Here is an 18,912-nt window from a genome sequence, read left to right on the forward strand (position 1 = left end):
ACTAATGCATCTTTGTTTGCAAATCTGCAATAAATCAAGTTATCTTCTTATCAAACTATATGTCATACATGCTTCTGGGACCCTTCATATTGAGGCCTTGGGAGTTAAGTATGATTTATTCATTAATTTGTCATTATAGTGGCTATTTGACTTGGTCAACTTACAAAACTTATATTTCAAATCAAAATCCGTCCACAGGGCACCGGAGAGTGGATCTTACACGGTGTCCAAAAAAGTGTCAATGTCCAGGCAAGTATTCGGTCTTTTGGTGGTTTATTGTACAACAAAAAAGCTACGCTCAAACAAAAGGTAGCGTCTCTCTCAAATTTCCTGGTAAAAAAACATTCACCATCCCCGGTGTCCACCCCTCCTATCTTACCTGCCAATATATATAGACGTCACCCAGTGCAAAACTATCAACCTATAAAAGTGAGTAACAAAATATACTAATACCCCTATGGCATCAAAGTTAATTACCATAAATTAAATAACACTAAATAAATCAATTGATTAAAGTAAAAATAATCAAATATACGAAACAATGTAAATAGCTCCAACAGTCATGTATATCCACAACTTGATCTGTTTTCAGGATAATCTGCAAAATATCCTGATATCATGTGCTGCCATTGTTTCATTCATTGTTTGAAATATAAATAAACGTGCATACTGTGCAAACATGCAATTTTAAAAAGTTGCGGTTTAAGACCTTGATTCTCTCCTCACTCCAAAAACAAATGATTATGTTTTTACGAGGAACTGGAGGAGCTATTAGGCCCCACTGGCAGCATTTCTTTTTCACCAGAAAGGAAAGTAAACACAAAGTCTGAAGATTAAATGACGTTGACAGATGATTTTTACAGTACAGAGACCAAACATGGTGCAGAGATAGTACAAGGGCTCAGACTGTTGGACTTTGTAGTGTGTGTGTGTGTGTGTCTGTGTGTGTGTGTGCGTGTGTGTGTGTGTGTGTGTGTGTGTGTGTGTGTGTGTGTGTGTGTGTGTGTGTGTGCGTGTGCGTGTGTGTGTGCGTGTGCGTGTGTGTGTGTGTGTGTGTGTGTCTGGATGTATGTGTATGTGTGATCAGGCTCTATCCATGACGTTCTCCAGCCCCTGGCAGTGGAAGGGGTCTGAGGTCTGGGCGCCATGGAAACTGCCCGATGGGCCTCAGTGGGGAGGAACATCATGCATACACATGCTCTGTTTCTGTTGGACCGCCCAGCAGGAATTCACTTATTTGTGGAAATGTTAAGAATTCAAGCAATGAAGCTTAAGAAATTGAACGTAGACCAAAACTCAAACACTTCCCCAGTGATGGTGGGATCACCCCGGCTGCTCAGTACGATGACTCCGGGTCCTAAACTGGTTCTTAATGCTGACTGATTATTTTTACAAAGTGAAATGGCATGAAATATTGTCCAGAGAAAAACACTGCAACCATTAAAACAAACGTTAACCCTCCAAAATAAAAGCCTTTGACTAACTATGAGACAACACTCCTCTTCCTCCCTCAGTCTCTCTCCCACATGTCTGCTCTCACTTTCACTCAGCAGACAATGGTCTCTCTGTCTCCTGTGTTTAACTTTTTTCTCACCTATCCTAAATACTCACACACACTCCCCTAGACACACCCTTGTGCCCACATAAGAGCATATATAAACACAAATCAACATATTTTTTATGTTTAGATCCATGGAAACAAACAGACACACACGGATGCATAAACACACAAATCCAGACACTCACAGCCAAAGAAGGAAGAAAGCAGGAATATCTCTGGTGTGATACCATCCTGAGGATGCCGGGCCGAGCTGAAGTGTGGCACATGCCTTTGATGTGAATCCAGAGCATGGGCATGTAACAAACGCAGATACCAAATTACACCCTGTCCTGCTTTGATCTCTAAAACCCCATGCCTGCTTCTACAGGGGTAATAAGATTGTGTGAGTGTGTAAGTGAGAGTGTGTACATGAAAGTGTTTATGAAAAAGTGTTTGAGGTTTGTACAGCTTCAACAGCATAATAAAGGAAAAAACACAAGTCTGTAAATTTCCGTAAATGTGTATGCACCTGTGTTTATCTGGATGCGTGAGTGCAAATATGCTGGGATATTTGCAGAGTTTGTATGTGTGGAAGAGTGGATGCAGTGTGTGTGTTTGAGGGCAGCAGTTGCAGCGTCGGGCCGCGGGGAACTAAACCCTGGCAGAGGCTTGTAGGCGCCTGGTAAAAACATGTTCCTGGAGACCTTGTCTTGTCGACACGTCGTCCACAGTGGACTCCCCACTCTGCCTTCACAGCCGACGACGATCGAGTTGCGTCTTGGATTTCCATCTGAACCAACGTCTAATCTCATGACAGTCGAGCGTGAACGGAACCACTTCTCAGCCCTGTAAGGTCAGCCCCTCGCAGGAATTAGCACAACACATGTTTATGTGTCCCTCATTACCCAAATGTGTCTGAGGTTTTGGAGAGAGGGATGATACACTCTGAATCAAATATTGAGGTCACATAATGTTATAATTATGAATGTACTGTGGCTACTGTACAGTTTTTAAGAGCCAAGCTCCTTCCAGCTCAGGCTAGTTTGGATATAATATGATAGATGCCTGCGTCAGTGTTAATCTTTAACTTTGTCTGTCATCACCATCATGAAGTTCTCACCACATTAAGTATAAGGAACTGAAGTTTAATATAAAAGAGAGAAAAGACATTTTGAATATATCACAAAAACTACATAAAAAGTACAAAAACATTTTGAAAGCACAGACTGTCACATGAATTATCATAAAATGTTAAGTCATCATTACAAAATCTCTTCTGAATGTTACAAAATATTACTGGCACAGGCAATGCAGCTTTTAACATGAGACTGAAGTATCAAATGTCACAGTGCAGTGCTTACTTAATTGATGACTGACAGAAAACAAAGATAAAAACATGAGTCAGACATAAGACACCTATGGAAATGCAGATTCTAAATTTGTAATCACAAAGTTCCTGATTGGAGTCTGAACAGGAACATTTGACATATTTCACAATGCAGGGGTGAGTCCAGACTTTTTTAATGGGGTGGCCAAGCTGGGGCACTGATATAGGAAGGGGTGACCGTGATAACTGTGCATGCACACACACAAATTAATAACGTTTACCCTCTTTGTCTTCAATTTCTACTTTAACAACCAAAACTCAACAGAGAGGTGACACACTCATTTTCTCAACTTAATCCCTTAAGAGTTCCAAAATGTGCTGTTTTAAAAGTTACAATTGAAGCACTAATAAAACAAATGTGCTACATTTAGGAACAAAGAAAAATACTGCCAGCTAAATAGTTGATTGTTACAATAAGTCCTGCCTCCTTCAAAGCAAATAGCCAGTCATAGCTGAGGATTTTAGCTAGGCCAATCAGATTTCAATAGGGATCAGTGCCACCCCTGGCCACCCCTTTTGACATCCCCTTGCCTCTGTCACCCATAGTCATCCCTCTTTCCTTTCCATTAAAAAGGGACAACAATAACTTAGATATACATCAGAAAAAATCTCCTGGGCTTTTCAAGTATAAGTCTGCCTATGATCACTGTTGTCTACCAATGAATAAAGAGTATTTATTTAAAACCAAGGAACATGGATTTCCTACAACCAGAAACTTCCTCGACCATCTGTGAGAACAAAACAGACATAACTTGTTTTGTGTTGCTATGTTGTACAAAGTTGACGTTTCTTTGTGAGGTTGCAATTGGCTTGTAAACACAGGGTGATTTGGGGGGTAATAAAGAGGGTCAGTATTGCATTGTTAAAAACAAAAAGTCAATGCTGACTTTTTTATTTTAAGTAGGAAAACTAAGTGTCTACGACAATTTGTCTCCCTGCATCCCCTTGTTAAAGCTGAACGAGTCATCCAGTGCTTGTAAATACCAGAGGAGCTGCAGAGTCGGGATAATGAGGAGGACCAGCTCTGCGGGAGGTTCAATGCACTTCATGGGTGTCTGGCGGCACTTAGTGGTGAAGGTCTGCCACTGAGGGAGTACAGTGTGCAGCATGGAGGTCATACGAGAAGAAGGCATTCATGGCATTTCTGTGAGAGTTCAATCTGTCACTCTAATGTGGCACATTACTGCAAATATTGATAGTAACCCTGCTGCTGTTCAAAGATATACAGCCATTATGGAGCTTGTTTACCAACACATGTAAACAATTTGTCCCTGCCAAAATGGAGGAGTGATGTAATGGAAACTATGAATGCACTGGGATCTGCTGTCTCACCAGGGATAGAGGGCCGAGTATAAAGCAGCAGTTGCAGAACAATGTCAATATGTTTTCATCCAGGCATGATACTGAAAACAAAAAGAGGGTTTTGATTCAACGCTGAGGCAGATGTCCTGTTAAGTTTGGCTGTAGCACCATAAACTGCAATGTGATGTTATTTTTTCAGAGACAAACACAGATGATTCCTATTTGGTACAACAACACAGACAGATGGCTGTAGAAAAAGTTACCTGTGGCACTTAGTTTAGTATTATAAGCACTTTGGAATGTGTTTAAAAAAACTTGACTGAATTTTAAGTTGAGTTAAAATGCTTACGAAATGATGCACACACTGGATTTCCAGTCGCTTTCATAACCATGACCGTTCGGTTCTTGGTCGTTCAGCTCGTCAAACACTCCACTGTCAATCATCTCCTTCTGCCACTGGATGGAGACCGCTCCTGTGCTGAACTCCTTGAAGAATTTCATATCTTTGGACTCAAATGTCATGTCCTCAACTTCAGAGGTCTCCCTGAGCTTGTGTGCATCCTTGGCATAGACAATGTTGGGGTTTGGCATCCAGGGGGCTTCCACCAGTCCGGCCTCCAGACGGTGGAGATTGATGCCCTTGAAAAACGAGTGATTTCGTGGATCATCGCCACTTCTGTAAGGATAAAACGTGTATCATGATTTAATGTTACATTTTGTTTCAAAGGCATCAGGTGGGTGACATGATTAAACTGGGTCACAGAAATGTTTATATAGATTTTTTTTCCCTTTTTTAAATACATTTAAAACAGTTATAATAATGATTAGAAGAAACAGAGTCACAATATAAATGAGCCAAAATATAATCTGAAATAAGAGAGATAAGAATAGCAAACATGGTACAAAAAGATCACATTTTAAAATACCTTGAGTAGCACAAAGCATAAGAAGAAAACAGCCTTCATCATTGTCCCATATTGAAACCCTCAAATTCATCCTTGATTCTTTGGGTAATTTAATTGTTGAAACCATGGAATACCAACATTGATAGTTCACCATCCCCAGGCTGGGGGTCATTAAACTCTCACTCAGGGTAACAGTGAAATAATCTTAAAAAATTCCACCAAAACAAGTTTTTTATATGAAAGAAGGAAGCACTGTTAACTGCTGATCCAACAACTAGTTTAACAGGTGCTTGATGGCAGCGTCATCTTCTTCAACATAACAGAGCGAGCAGATGACTCAAATAAAAGGACTGTGAATAGTCTAGTGTTACATAACCAATGGAACGACTGTATCATTTGTTAATTTACCAGTAGACAATGAAATGCTTAGATACACTTGCTCCTACTGCTGGCATTTGAAATTGTTTATTTGAACATGTTGTACCTTCAGATATGCAAGGCCAAAATAGATGTTTTTCAATTATTATATATAGACCTTTTTTCAAAAACACTTTTACTGCTATATCACTCCACTATTAGTTTGATTATTAGTTTATCTGTGGCACCTGTTGCTAAAGTCAAATTCCAATTGCGCAATATCACACACAACAGAGCAACATATCAGTATTTATGTGACCTTGTCATTTACACAAGGCCACAGGCCGAGTGTTTATCTCAGGCATGCAGATATTTAGTACAACAACACATCCTTGACTGTTCTTATAAAACAGTTCTAAATGTATCATGAAACCTTTGTATTAACAGTCAATTCACAGCTCTCTTTGCATGTGTGATATTTGTATGTAGACAAAACTAATTTGCAGCTATTCTTGAGTGATGGTATTCACAGTACGCAATAAATAGTGAAGAAATAAATATGGTTTCAAGTCCAAGTGCTGTCGTACTTTATTTCAGCACTCATGGAATGCCTTTTGTCTTGTTCTTTCAAGTTACTTTAACAGCAAGTAAATTGTCCTTTTTGGTTTTAAGTGTTGTCCCTAGGGTAATGGCCCATGCTTGAGGCCTATTCCAAGTGTAGGGCTTTCAAAGTTTCAAAATTTAAACAGAGTCAGTGGAGAAATGCAATAAAAACTGTGATGATTACTTGTGCTTGTTCAATTCAGTAATAGTGCTGGTGTGTCTCAAGTTTTCCCCTTGAAGATGTCTAAACTTTAAGTTTGAAAACCACTGTTCTGGTCTTTAATTCATCAGGGTACTTCCAGAGTATTATACAGTACAGTAATATGTATGGTTTAATATCTTTTTTGTGTTCTATGGTATGGTATGGTATGGTATGGTATGGCATTAATTCAATCATGACAAATAGTTTTTAATAATAATGTAACTTACCGCATGTTATTGTTTCATATAATTTTGTATTGTGTATCGTGTATTGTGCATCGTATATTGTACCATACCATACCCTAACCGATCGCATATGGTAAGGTTTTGTATGGTATGGTATGGTGTCCTATCATATGGTATCTAACTGTGTTGTATCGTATCACATCAAAACAGGTCATGTCCCATCATATCGCATCCATTGTGTTGTATCTATTGGTATAGTATAGTATGGTATGGCAACGTATGGTATACATAGTACAATATCTTATCCTAATGTATCATATCAAGTCATGTCAGACATTGCATGGTATCATATTGTACAGATCACATTATATCACATTATATCTAGCTTATGGTATGGCATGGTGTGGTGTGATATGGTATGGTACTGTACAGTATTGTTTTATATTGTATGGTATCTTAGAGTAAGGTAATGGTTTTTAATGGTATGGTATATAATATTGTTTAGTATTGTGTCCTGTCTTACCCCTTTGTATTATGTTGTTTAGTATGGTATCATATTGTACTCCTGGGAACTTTATTGTTACTTAGACTGGGTTATATTTAGGATAATGGTATAGCTGCCAATGATCACCTAATGTACACTTAGATTGTTAATAGTTTCACCTACCGGCATCCCAGGCGATGTGCCACCTTCTTCTTTAGAAAGCGACCGATAATATCTTTGGCAAGGTCATCAAAGCGTTTGTGATCAAACTTGCACTCATCCTCCAAGGTGCGACGAGTCACCTCCTCTTTCTGCGCCTTTTCTCTGAAGTCTTTGAAAGGCAAACGGGCAGCCACCATCTCATACATGCTGCAGCCCAGAGCCCACCAGTCCACAGACATGCGGTAATTCTCCTGCCTCAAAATCTCAGGAGCCATGTAGCCTGTTGTACCAGCCTAACAGAGAGGAGACAGAAAAAGGGTGAGGGGCAAATAAAAGACAAAAAAGTCTGGCAATAATACGGTAATGTGATGGTAATATATTTTCTATCTACCCACTAGGGGGTTGCAGCTCATACTTTGGGAAATGCTGATTAAAATAAAAAAAGAAACAAGAAGTTTGGTTGTGAAGTCAAAAGGCAATAATGTGTCTCATGCAGACATTGCTCTGTTTTGAGCTATGATTTATCTGAAGCTTTTGAGATTTCAATTAGCTAACAAAGATTGATGTCTTGCTTTTTTGATGTGCCCTTTTTGTGTAACTGCAGATGGAAATTAGCTTTGGGCTAACTCTGGAAATATTTATTCAATGGTTACATTGAAGCTTAACATTATATATAGTGATTCTCAAATAAAATAAAAACACAAAATACAAAGACGCATGTTAATATTTAAGTGGTTTCAAAATGCTAACAGCATCCCTACGAAAAATAATGTAAAGTGTATGGACATTGGATTTCTTTGCTCTCAAACTCTCATTGCAAAGACTGGGTGTCTGGTAAATTATTCATTTATTTCAGTTATCTGCAACAGACTGTCTTAACCAACTTTCACATGACAGAGGACAAAATCAAATGATAAAAACATGAAGACAAAAATAGAGGCACGAGAGTGCAAAAATTAGGACTAAACAATAGAGCTCTGTTACAGCAAATAATGCATTAGATTCCTTCCATCAGCTGACCAATGAGACCTGTTGTTCACTTTGTGTCCCATCTCTTGTGAGTGGAGGCCAGCTGTACGTCTCCTGACCCATCTCTTGGACGAACACGTGGGAACCATATCTGGTTTTAGAACAGCAAAGATTATCCAGCTAATGCTAAAATGCTCTGGTCAGCTCCCTTTCATTTCTCAGCTACTGCAGCATCCAACCAGAGAAGAGGTCAGGCACCTTTTAATAAGATCCATTTGGGTCCCAAAGCGTTTTGGTCAGACCTTATATCTATTCCCGGTAAGCTACTTGTGGTGGTCAGAGAAAGGGGCTCAAAGAGAACACTAATGTACAGGGACCAGAACTTTGTGCAGCATCCCATGATTGGTGAAGTACAGTGCAGTGACATTAAAAAAAGAGCAAATGTTGACCATGAAGGCTAATAACAATGCTATGTTTGGATGTCTGAATGCATGATCAGAAGTGACTTCATAAGGCAGCATGAAAGAGGCTTTGCAGTGTGCAAGACTGTAAAAAAGTCTGACAGTGAGCATTGTAGGCTAATCTAAGGTCAGGGTCACAACACTAACCTTCTGGCAGATCGTCTTGCTCTTTGGCAGCTCCATGGCCAATCCCAGATCTGACAGCCGACACTGTCCTTTGGCATCCAGCAGCACATTCTCAGGCTTCATATCGCGGTACACGATATTCATCGAGTGCAGGTGGAGCATCCCGGTGGTGATCTGGGCCGAGTAGTAAACAACCCGTTCCATGTGGATACCCCGCTTGCCGAGCTCGTAGATATGAAACTTGAGGTCTCCTCCATTCATAAGGTCCATGACAAGGCACAGGTGGTTCTTGGTGTCATAAGCGTAGGCCAAGTTTACTATGAAGTGGCTGTTCACCTTCTCCAGGATCTGCTTCTCCATAAGAGCAAACCTCTCACCGCTTTTCTTCTTCAGGCGCCTTTTGTCCAGCTTCTTACAGGCATACATCTGGCCTGTGTGTTTTACCTGCACTGCACACACCTGCAAGGCAGAGCTAAGTTACTTCAAAATTACTGCTATTTTACTAACCAGTTGTTCTCTGTTATTACTGATTCATCTTTTTTTGCAGAAAAATTATCAAGTGAGTGCATTGGCTCATCTCTAAGATTCAACGTGAGCCTCTGTAATCTATTGGACTGTCTCGACCAAATGAGACTGTAGCAGGAAAACCCCTTGAGCATATTAAACTTAGCCAATACGCTTATAAGTACTCTTCAATTTAGCTGTTTCATTTGTCAGCGAAGCTTTTAGTAAGTCCAACCAGCAATCTTGACTTTAAATACTATTAGGGTAGGGTAGGGTAGGGTAGGGTAGGGGGATTTTGGTACATACCTCGCCAAAGCCTCCTCTCCCCAAAGTCCGAAACTCATAAAAGTATTTGGCACTGATCCTCTGCTTTTCGTGCTCCTTCCACTGCAAGAACCTATAAAAATGAGGACTTTTTAGATACTCAGAGAATGGTCTCCCTTTCAGAAAGTCCCTCGTGGCTTCTTTCAATTGGCCCATCACCACCTCATTGAAGTTCCTCTCTGATAACTTCTTGTTCTTTTCTGCTGCCTCTCCTGTGAGGAAGGAGAGAAAGCTCTTCGACTCAGGTTGACAGAACTTAGCCAGGATGCTCTGTTTGACCTTCTCTCTGGCTTCATCTTCAGCAAAACTCCAGTTGTTCAGCTCCTCCAGGAATTCGGTGGCGACAGTATACTGCAGGTCAGAGGTTAGGAGAAACTGCTGGAACAGCTTCCTCCCAATAGGCTGTTGCTCACACAGAGACTCATAATTCCTCCCCACTTCTGCCTGAGCAGAGGTCCTTTTTGGCTTTGGCAGCGTCACCGAGAGTCTCAGCCTCCTCAGCTCATTGCGATCTATCTGCTGAGCATTCAGGTAAGCTGTGTTGGCGATAAGATCTTCTAGTCCCATCAGGTCATCCGTATGGGATGATTCCTGTGAAACTGCCAACATGTAGGCAGCCATTTTTACTTCAGACCTGACAGCAACTGCATCCAGAACATCTTCTACTTTTTGCGCCGCATCTCTCTGAGTGTTGCAAGTCCCTCCGTCCTCAGGGATTTGTGGTTAACTAAGTGTCTGTGCATGCTTATTCCCAGACGGCAGTAAGGGAAAGCAACTTATGTGGTTTGAACTTAAGAGGCTTTGGGCTCGTCTATTTTTAGGAGATGCAAAGTGCCTGTGTGCAGTAACTGTGCTGCCAGCATTAACTGATGAGGTGGCAGATCATGACCTTAGCAAGGTATGGTTGATTGTAGCTTGTTATGAGATAAAGAAGCCAATGAGATAGCAGTCTATTAAGCAAATGTGCAGAATGCAAAAAAAAGAAAGAACAAATCCCACTTCACTGTTTTTTATTGGAGAAAGAGAGTTTCAACAAATTAGCTTTTTTCCTGTATGCAGCCAAAGAAATTCACTTTCCTGAGTACTGATATTTGTAGCCATAGCTGTTTTAAAACTACATTGTACTTCAGTTGAGCATCAGTGCTGGCATTTAACGCCCCCTCATCCTCTTCACTATATTTTCTGTTTCTCTTCAGCAGTCCTATCTAACAAAGGGTAAGGCCAAAAACATTCCTCTGACAGTGGCAAGAAACCAAACATTAAATAAGCATAGAAAGCAGTATTTGAGGATTCAATGATTCATTATTAATAAAGTGAAAATAGTCAACAAACAGAGATATTTTTGTTTCAGGTCAAACTAGTTGTTGGGTAAAGGATCATGTATAGTGAGTGTTTTGGCAGAATTGACAGACAGATGAAGCTGAGATGTCTTGCTTACCCTGAAGGGGTTCCCCAACTACAACAACCTGCTCACTATATATTATCATGCCTCTTAAGAGTTTTTTCATAATAAATCTTAAATAACTTTGCATCACATATTTTTATAGGAATGATTTAGTGGTTTAAAAATCTGATATGAGAGCAACAGTGTGCTGTGAGAAATAACAGTTGATATGGAGTATTGACTAATATAATTGGGTGTTTGATACAGCTAGTGATGGGACCAGTTAAAGCAACAGTGGGTTTATTATCTGACCAGCAATCAGAACATTCATTGGCGATTCTCATGATTATCGACTTGTTGTCAAGCAGTGAAACAAAACATTTGATGATATAATTCGTGGCAGCAGCACTTAGAAATAAGATTAAGGCATACGTCCACAGCTCTCGAATGTTTCTGCGGGGTGCAGCAGCAAAATCTGTCACACCATCATCAACACCATCATTTCATTTAATTGGTTGTCAAGATGAACTTTAGGCTACTTCACCTTGGATTAGATGTATTTGCTTCCCTTTGTATTGAAAACTAGAAATGAACTTTTTTTGCGCTGATAATCACATTTTATATTGTGGATTATCAGCAGTAACATGTAAAGGGGAGACTATTTCAAGATCACTTATAAAGTCCTCATAGCCCCTTTAAGCAATCAGGACTCAGTATTATGAAAATACCATAATAAGTGCTAACATTTATTGTAATCAGAAGCAAAAAAGTAATACCAGAATATCAATGCACATTATTTTGTGGAGTAGGACCTGAATTAGGGTGTTTTTGACAGGATAGCTCACACCAAGAAATCTGTTCCACCTAACTTCTGTAAAAGTACTGATTGGACCACCTAAAATGTCTCAAAGCTTCCCTCAAATACAAAGATCATATTATTATGTAAGGTGTCTAACTGAATAGCAAAACCGTTGCTTGTTTCAGCCCTGATACGCATATTTTGAACACATTACATTTTAAATGTTCAGCTCATGTAGAAATTCCTGAAAACCACTGAGACAGGGACTGCTTTTGGTTCACTTCCCCCACATGGTCAAGTGGTTCGAGGCGGTGACCTTCTCGCCATTAGCCTCATGACTAAGTGAATTATCCCGATCAGTCTTTACCACTTACAATATTCCTTGACAGGCTGTATCTTTCTTCAGAGGACACTGAGCTGTACTCAGTGACTGCAAGGACTCTGCAAACATTTCAACCACATTATTAAGCTTTCAGTCCTGATTCATCCCATTTAATAACAGTGGAGACTTTTCACCTTTACACCGCAGTCCATATTTCATTCACTGATCATATATTTAAAGCACAATATATTGATTTGAAATGTAACTAGTAGCTATGTCTGTTGCTGCTTTGGTTAAACTGTAAAGTGGAACAATGCCAGACTAACAATGCGCGTTTAACAAGTGCAAGTGGTACAGTGGTTAGCATGGCCACCTGCCAGGTAGTTCACTTTGACTGCCAAAGTACTTATGGCGGAAAGGGGACTTAAGGATTTGACTTCATCTATTAACTGAACACTCAAGAACTAGACCTTTCTTTCTTGTGTAGTGGGATCAGTAATGTAAAACTATTTAGTATGGGATAAATAAGGTACTGTACAGGATTAGGTATCCATATAACTAGAAGAAAAAATACATATTTACAGCTATACACAATTCTTTATTTTTTAAAAAGACAGTCACATATTCAAGATGTGCTAAGCAGCACCACAGGTGATAATGTAAAGCTAATGTGGCCAAACACACCAAGTTTTATCCTTCTTTTGAGACTGTTGACCCCTGCCAGCCAAATCAAAAATCAGTAACAACTGGCCTGTGTTGCTTTAATGTTTGTCCATCACCTTCCATTGACAACCAGCACTACTGGAACATGCAACCATAAGTAGGAGGACAGTTGTCAAAGGCCAAGTGGCTCTGCACAGGACACTGTAGTGATCACCGTCAAGTCCATGACCACCTTGGGTGCATACAGGTGCCGTCTGAAAACCTGATCGCCAGGAGTGAAGCTTATTTGCCGATTCTCTGAACCACCCAGTCCTGCTGGCAGAGGGGACATCTATTGTTCTGCTTCACCCAGAGGGACATGCAGCAGTTATGGAAGGAGTGGTTGCATTCTCCCCAAACAACTGAGAGAAAATGATAAGGAAACACAAGGAGAGACAAACTTAGGTTACTTGAGAGTACATATGACTTATTTTAATAGTGATGATGAATACTTTATTGAAGTTGTCAGTCATTCATTTTATGTTTATCATTTTACTAGAAGCCCTGTCCTCTGCATCTTTATCATGCTTTGCTGTAGTCAAATATTACACTTGTTATTTTTTAAGTATTAATAAATCAGCTGGCTTAAACTGGACCAACAGAAACACACATTTGTTATAAGGTGAGCTCCTTGAAATAATTGCTTATAAACACTTTCACTTTAAATATGTGAATATTGAGAAATACAGTAGTTTGCACTGCAGCTATTCTCAATATGTATCACAATATTCCTCCTAATATAACATTGCGCCATTTTCATCACAGCTCACCAATTTTAATATTAGTTGTATTTCAATATTTGATTTGATGTTTTTTATTTCGAACATATAAAAGCAAAATAGAAAAAAAAACATAAAAGTAAAAAAGAAGAAAAAGTCGCACAAAAAAACCCAAATCAGTCAGTTCCATTAGCAAGCACTGAAACATTTTACTTTTCATGTGCTAAAAGGAGTAGGAAGAAGTTAAAACTTATCTAATTCTACCTCTTTATTCACTATTTCTGGCATTATAGAAGTGCATTCCCACCAATCAAATCTTCATAACCTGCTATCTTCATATTGACACAGTCAAAAGTAAACCCCTCATGATCCTCAACACTTGTCCTCCTCCTCCTTGTACCTCATGAAAATGACTTCTTCATTCCTCTTCCAGAACTGGATTATGTTCTGACATTGCTGTAGCTCCATGCTGAGTCTGTTCCACAGTTTTACACCACAGATTGAAATACAGAAGCTTTTCCTTATGGTCCGAACACTCACCATCGTTTATCTTAATTTATCTAGCTCTGCTGTGGGTCTTTAACTTTGGTGCATATATGTGCAAGGCATTACTAACCGATTACCAAACATTATGTCCAATTAAATACAGATATTTATCCGAACAACATGTTGACACTAACTCTATAAGCGAATGTGGGTTCATGTTGTCCATGTAACTTCAAGGAAACGAGTAAGAATGATTTAAATCCCCTTCCTTGGTGATTAGCTGGTGTTTGTTTGACAGCTCCGACATGTTAGCTTGTCTGATCAACACAGTAAATGGTTGTAATCTGAATTAATCCGACATGATCAAAGCTGTTTTGTTCATTTTTCTCACCAACACAGTCCTCTTGTTTGTTTTCTGCCTGGCATCGGAGGCAAGCATCTGCAAATAAAGAAATAGGTTACAGTCGCACTATGCTAGTACTGTTAATATGAGCTAGCAACATAAGCCGGTGATCTCCAGGCTTGACTAGCCGACTAACGCCGTCAGATCCTCGGACTCACCCATCACCTGGACCCGACAGATGGCACAGGTGTCACACTCCACGTCCCAGCTCCACATGGCCACAGCGTTCCACTTCTTTAAGGAAAACATCTTGTCCCCACCGGGCTTTGAGCTTGAGGAAGTGTTGTGAGAGAGGACTAAACCTGACTCGTCACCGTCATCCATCTCTGCTGCACAGAGCTGGTGTTAGCCGGGGAAGCTAAGCTAAACAAAATGGACGAAAGTGTGAAGCTATGCTAATGCTAGCTGCTTAAACAGACGTATTGTCTGCAATAAGTCAGAAGAGGGCGCTGTTCTCCAGCTATACAGTCTGTGGTGGGAACTCCTCAAGACACGCTTCAAAATACACAGCACATTAAAGTTGCTGTTTAGATAGTTTAGATACACTTTTTGTTATACTGGTTAAAATTATATTTATGTCCCGATGGCAATCAATACATAATGTGTTCATAAAAAAGTGGGAAAAAAGCTGCTATCTACAGCCGGAGTAAACCTGGGAACAGTGGCGGATCCAGGGGGTGGCCAGGGGTGGCCATGGCCACCTCTGAAAACTGATTGGCCACCCCTGTGGCCACCCTGAAATTCTTAAACATGATTGGCTATTTGCCATGTCAGAGGCATATTGAAATCAGCTATTGTGTTGTTGTGTTTCAACAAGCTGCACAGAAACTAGTTTCTTTCCCTTTGAATATTATTTTTGTTGATGCTTTGACTTTGGACAATCATCTTCATTTTGAGTCCTTAAAGAGTTCAGTTCAGCACATTTAAATGTTGACACTCTGTACCATTACATTTTTAATGTCAACATTAGACATCTACAAAAATGTAATATTTTTAAAATTATTCTATAAAAGAAGTGAAAGTAGATGTGATTATTGGAAGTAACCCTCTTAGGTTTGGGGTAAGCTCTTAAGTTTGTTTTCGACGCCTGGCCACCCCTTCAACAGTCAGTGCCCCAGTTTGGCCACCCAAGTCAAAACTGTCTGGCTCCGCCACTGCCTGAGAAAACACCATAGACTGTATAGAATATGGACGCAGTATCCGTGACATCACCCATCTGTTCCTGAGCGCTGTTTTGAAGCCAATCGACGGCGGCAGCCATATTGAAAATGCGGAACTCAACCAGGCAGAGTGTCACGTAGTTTGAGCCTCCTAGCCAACAGCTATGTGTTCCCGGCCGGGATTCACGTCAGTCATGTCCTTATTTGGGCAAAAACTAGGAATCTTAATATCTTTTGAACCGTCATGTTAGAAAAAAATTCACCCCCGTACAGTGTGTGCCGATAGAGAGATTAGCTTCGTAGGGCCAAGCCGTTTTTTGAACCAGGCTGTAAACATGTTTATTAATGCTGCAAAGATCATCTTTTTCCCATTCATGTCTATGTAGTTTCTGGTGTTTCTGTAGCCAGCCTCAAGCGGATTCTCGATGTATTGCAGTTTATATCACTTCCGCATGGTCTTCATAGTTTGGGACCGGAGGTTGCCGCTTGGAAACACCAACCAATTCCTGCCATCAGGAACCAAATTATGAAACCAATCAAATCCCGTCCTGCCTTCTGCCTCCTGCGCATACATTTAATGTTTGTTTGTGTTTTTAACTTTCGCTATGAAAATGTTTTGGTGTTTTCTTACCGCTGAGTGAGACACTAGTTGACGTAGTGCAAAACACAAATGATGTGCTGAGGACCGGTTTTGAATCAGTCACGATCATATGGTCTCGAATCAGCAGCGCTCGTGCATGTGAGCGGGGCCCTTCGTTTTGGAGGAGCTCCGAGGGGAGGAGGGAGGGGTTAGACCAAGCGGCAACCTCCAGTCTAAAAATATGAGTCCAATGTGGAAGCGTTAAAAACTGCAGTCCATCGAGGCTCAAGCTCTGCTTGAGGCTGGCTCCGGAAGTACCGGAAACCACATACACACCAATTCAAAAAAGCCGATCTTTACAGCAGAAATAAACATGTTTACAGCCTGGTACAAAAGACAAGTGTAGTCTGGATAGCTCGTTTCTCGATTGGAACACACTGAACAGGGACAATTTTCTTTCTAACGTGGCAATTTTGAAGATATTAAGATTACAAGTCTTCCAATGAGAGGCACAGCTGACTTGATTGACAGACGAGGACACTGTAGCTGTTGGCTAGGAGGCTGCCGCCGCCGATTGGCCTCAAAACAGCGCTTCAGAAACAGATGGGTGGCGTCACGGATACTATGTCCATATTCTATGCAGTCTATGCCCCCAACACAGATCAGTGTGTGCATTCATGATAATGCCGGACTCATAACCAATCGGAGGACGTAGTAGGGTCACCCCTTAACCAATCAGGACAGAGGATTGGAGATTAGCTATGATTGGGCCGTCATAACGGGAACGAAGGGATTAATAAAATTGCTCGATACAAAGGCATTGGAAAACGCAGAAATTTCGCAATAGTCTGAAATTACTCAATTTACCGATGAGTACCGATGGGCATTATGACCTTTTCTCCAAACCCAGCAGAAAAAAGTATTGTTTTTTACACCATTCCTACCAACAGCAGCTTTAAGATGAGTTGACAAAATCCATAAATTAATAAATAAAACTTTTTGTATGATCTGAAATGGACAATTACACGAAATCAAATTAGTGCTACCCAGTGAAAGAATGATTAAAATATAAATTTGTGTTTGCTGACCTCATCTTCGTATTTCATTGAATGGTTTAATAATTCACCTGAAAATGATTTATTGACACAGGTTCATTTGCCCTGACATCTCTCTTAAACTTTCAGTTATGTCTACAGAACTAAATCATGAACCAGCTTTTTATGCACTACTATGACCCCCATGATGTTTATCAGTTGAACAACCTGCTTTTAACCAGGATCACCTGGTTTTCTGGAATATAAAGTAAATAATTGATGTTACTTGTTATTCATAAAACATCTTAAGCTTGTTTCAATAGTCCATATAGCCATTGTGATTATATGTAAGACAAAGTCACAGAGCCTGTGTTTTCAATCTTTCATATGTTCATCAGCTGTTTATTACTTTGTACTTTAACATATGACATATACTTCTTCAACTATGCTGCCCTCACATCAGACCCCAGATCAGGTAAGAGGCATTCTGTAATGTGCAGCTGTTTATGTTTGTTTGGTTCTTTGTGTTTTGAGTGCATGTTTTATGAGAGCTGACTTATTCTACAAAGCTTCAAGATGAACACTGTACCAGAGTACAGATAATTTAACAAAGCGACAACATATATTAGAAATAATTTTAACAGATTTATGCATCAATCCAAACATCAATATCCCAGAATGAATTAGCCTACTGAATACATAACGACATTCACTGTTTCCCTTCTTATCACATATAAAAGTAGTCAAAGTTTGGCCAGGAGTTCATACAAGTAGATTACACTAATATCCCTCCGTTAAATCACAGCATGTCTGGAACAGGGCAAAGCAGGGCTGACTCCTCTTATCTTGGCACATCAACCTACTTATCTGCTCAAAAAAAGAGCTGTTTTATGGTAAATCCTGATGTATAATATTTTATGATATAATAGGAATGTCCAGCTGGCTTTTGTGATATGATAAAAGTTGCAGTTGTGGTGCTGACAGAGAAATATACACTTATTTGTATAAACTTGAGCTGATCTCAACATCATCACCATGTATCAGTTGGGAAATAGTTTTCACTATTACAACAACAAATTAGCCATGGTCACATAGACAAAAAAATGAAAACTGTAGATGCTCTGGAAAAAGAAGGCACAATGAATACTTTCTCCATGCACTCATAAAGAATCCTCCCAGCTCATAATCTCCCCACAATTTTGTTTCTGCTTTCATGGCAGGTCTCTAACTCTCCTGTCATTGCAGATCCCTCCTCTGGACTTTATTGAAAAGACAGTGTGTTAATACTCTCGGACACAGATGCCTCTACTCTTGAAATGACATGAGCTGCTTTGTTGGCTTGGAGCCCTAGCAAAGCAACACAACACCACTGCACTTTGTGTCTTCTCTGCAGGGTTGCACCCTAGTTGTTTTGTCTTCAAATGAGCAAGTAACCACACTGAATGCTCATCTATCATGTCAAAAACAACCAAAGCCATCTGATGACTGCATGGCTGGATTACACAGGAAACATCCTTCACTAGAATCCTCTTGCTCTCTGTCTGGACCTCAGAAGAAGCATAGATGGTCAATACCACCAGAGCTTCCACATTTACCATTTGATTTTGGCGATGCACTGCTTTCAGGCATGCAACTTCCGACAGGGCAGCTCTTTTTTCCAAAACAACACCAGACACTAAAACTCACGGGGTGGTTCATACGCCACACGCTGGCAGTAGAAATCCTAACCTTATTATCTTTTCCGTCATAAAATCACGAGCCTTATTCCACTCGTCACACCATCACCTAGATTTATGTGTCTCAGTGTCTGCC

The 18,912-nt window shown here is 40.1% G+C and overlaps 2 protein-coding genes across 2 annotated transcripts; both read right to left on the reverse strand.

Annotated features, from left to right (window-relative positions):
• Positions 1-2,781: 2,781 nt before the first annotated feature.
• Positions 2,782-9,681, reverse strand: LOC117825452 (rhodopsin kinase grk7a-like). The gene is made up of 4 exons (XM_034701314.1): positions 9,494-9,681; positions 8,705-9,142; positions 7,149-7,420; positions 2,782-4,905 (listed from the first exon to the last, which is right to left on the reverse strand). Exons 1-4 carry the CDS (start codon positions 9,665-9,667, stop codon positions 4,575-4,577), a joined length of 1,215 nt encoding a protein of 404 aa, XP_034557205.1. The 5' UTR covers positions 9,668-9,681; the 3' UTR covers positions 2,782-4,574.
• A 2,912-nt stretch (positions 9,682-12,593) lies between these two features.
• Positions 12,594-14,766, reverse strand: rnf7 (ring finger protein 7). The gene is made up of 3 exons (XM_034701844.1): positions 14,485-14,766; positions 14,315-14,362; positions 12,594-13,080 (listed from the first exon to the last, which is right to left on the reverse strand). The coding sequence occupies exons 1-3, from the start codon at positions 14,648-14,650 to the stop codon at positions 12,962-12,964; spliced, it is 333 nt and encodes a 110-aa protein (XP_034557735.1). The 5' UTR covers positions 14,651-14,766; the 3' UTR covers positions 12,594-12,961.
• Between the last annotated feature and the right edge of the window lie 4,146 nt (positions 14,767-18,912).

The sequence above is a fragment of the Notolabrus celidotus genome, chromosome 14 (genome assembly GCF_009762535.1).
Source record: "Notolabrus celidotus isolate fNotCel1 chromosome 14, fNotCel1.pri, whole genome shotgun sequence".
NCBI classification, from domain to species: domain Eukaryota; kingdom Metazoa; phylum Chordata; class Actinopteri; order Labriformes; family Labridae; genus Notolabrus; species Notolabrus celidotus.

Coding starts and splice junctions, on each gene's coding strand:
- LOC117825452 (XM_034701314.1), bottom strand. CDS start 9,667: ATGGGCCAATTGAAAGAAGCCACGAGGGACTTTCTGAAAGGGAGACCA. Junction 9,143..9,493: donor GGAGAGGAGGCTTTGGCGAG/GTATGTACCAAA, acceptor TCTGCCTTGCAG/GTGTGTGCAGTGCAGGTAAA. Junction 7,421..8,704: donor GCAAGACGATCTGCCAGAAG/GTTAGTGTTGTG, acceptor CCTCTCTGTTAG/GCTGGTACAACAGGCTACAT.
- rnf7 (XM_034701844.1), bottom strand. CDS start 14,650: ATGGATGACGGTGACGAGTCAGGTTTAGTCCTCTCTCACAACACTTCC. Junction 14,363..14,484: donor CTGTCGGGTCCAGGTGATGG/GTGAGTCCGAGG, acceptor CTTTATTTGCAG/ATGCTTGCCTCCGATGCCAG. Junction 13,081..14,314: donor CAAACAAGAGGACTGTGTTG/GTGAGAAAAATG, acceptor ATTTTCTCTCAG/TTGTTTGGGGAGAATGCAAC.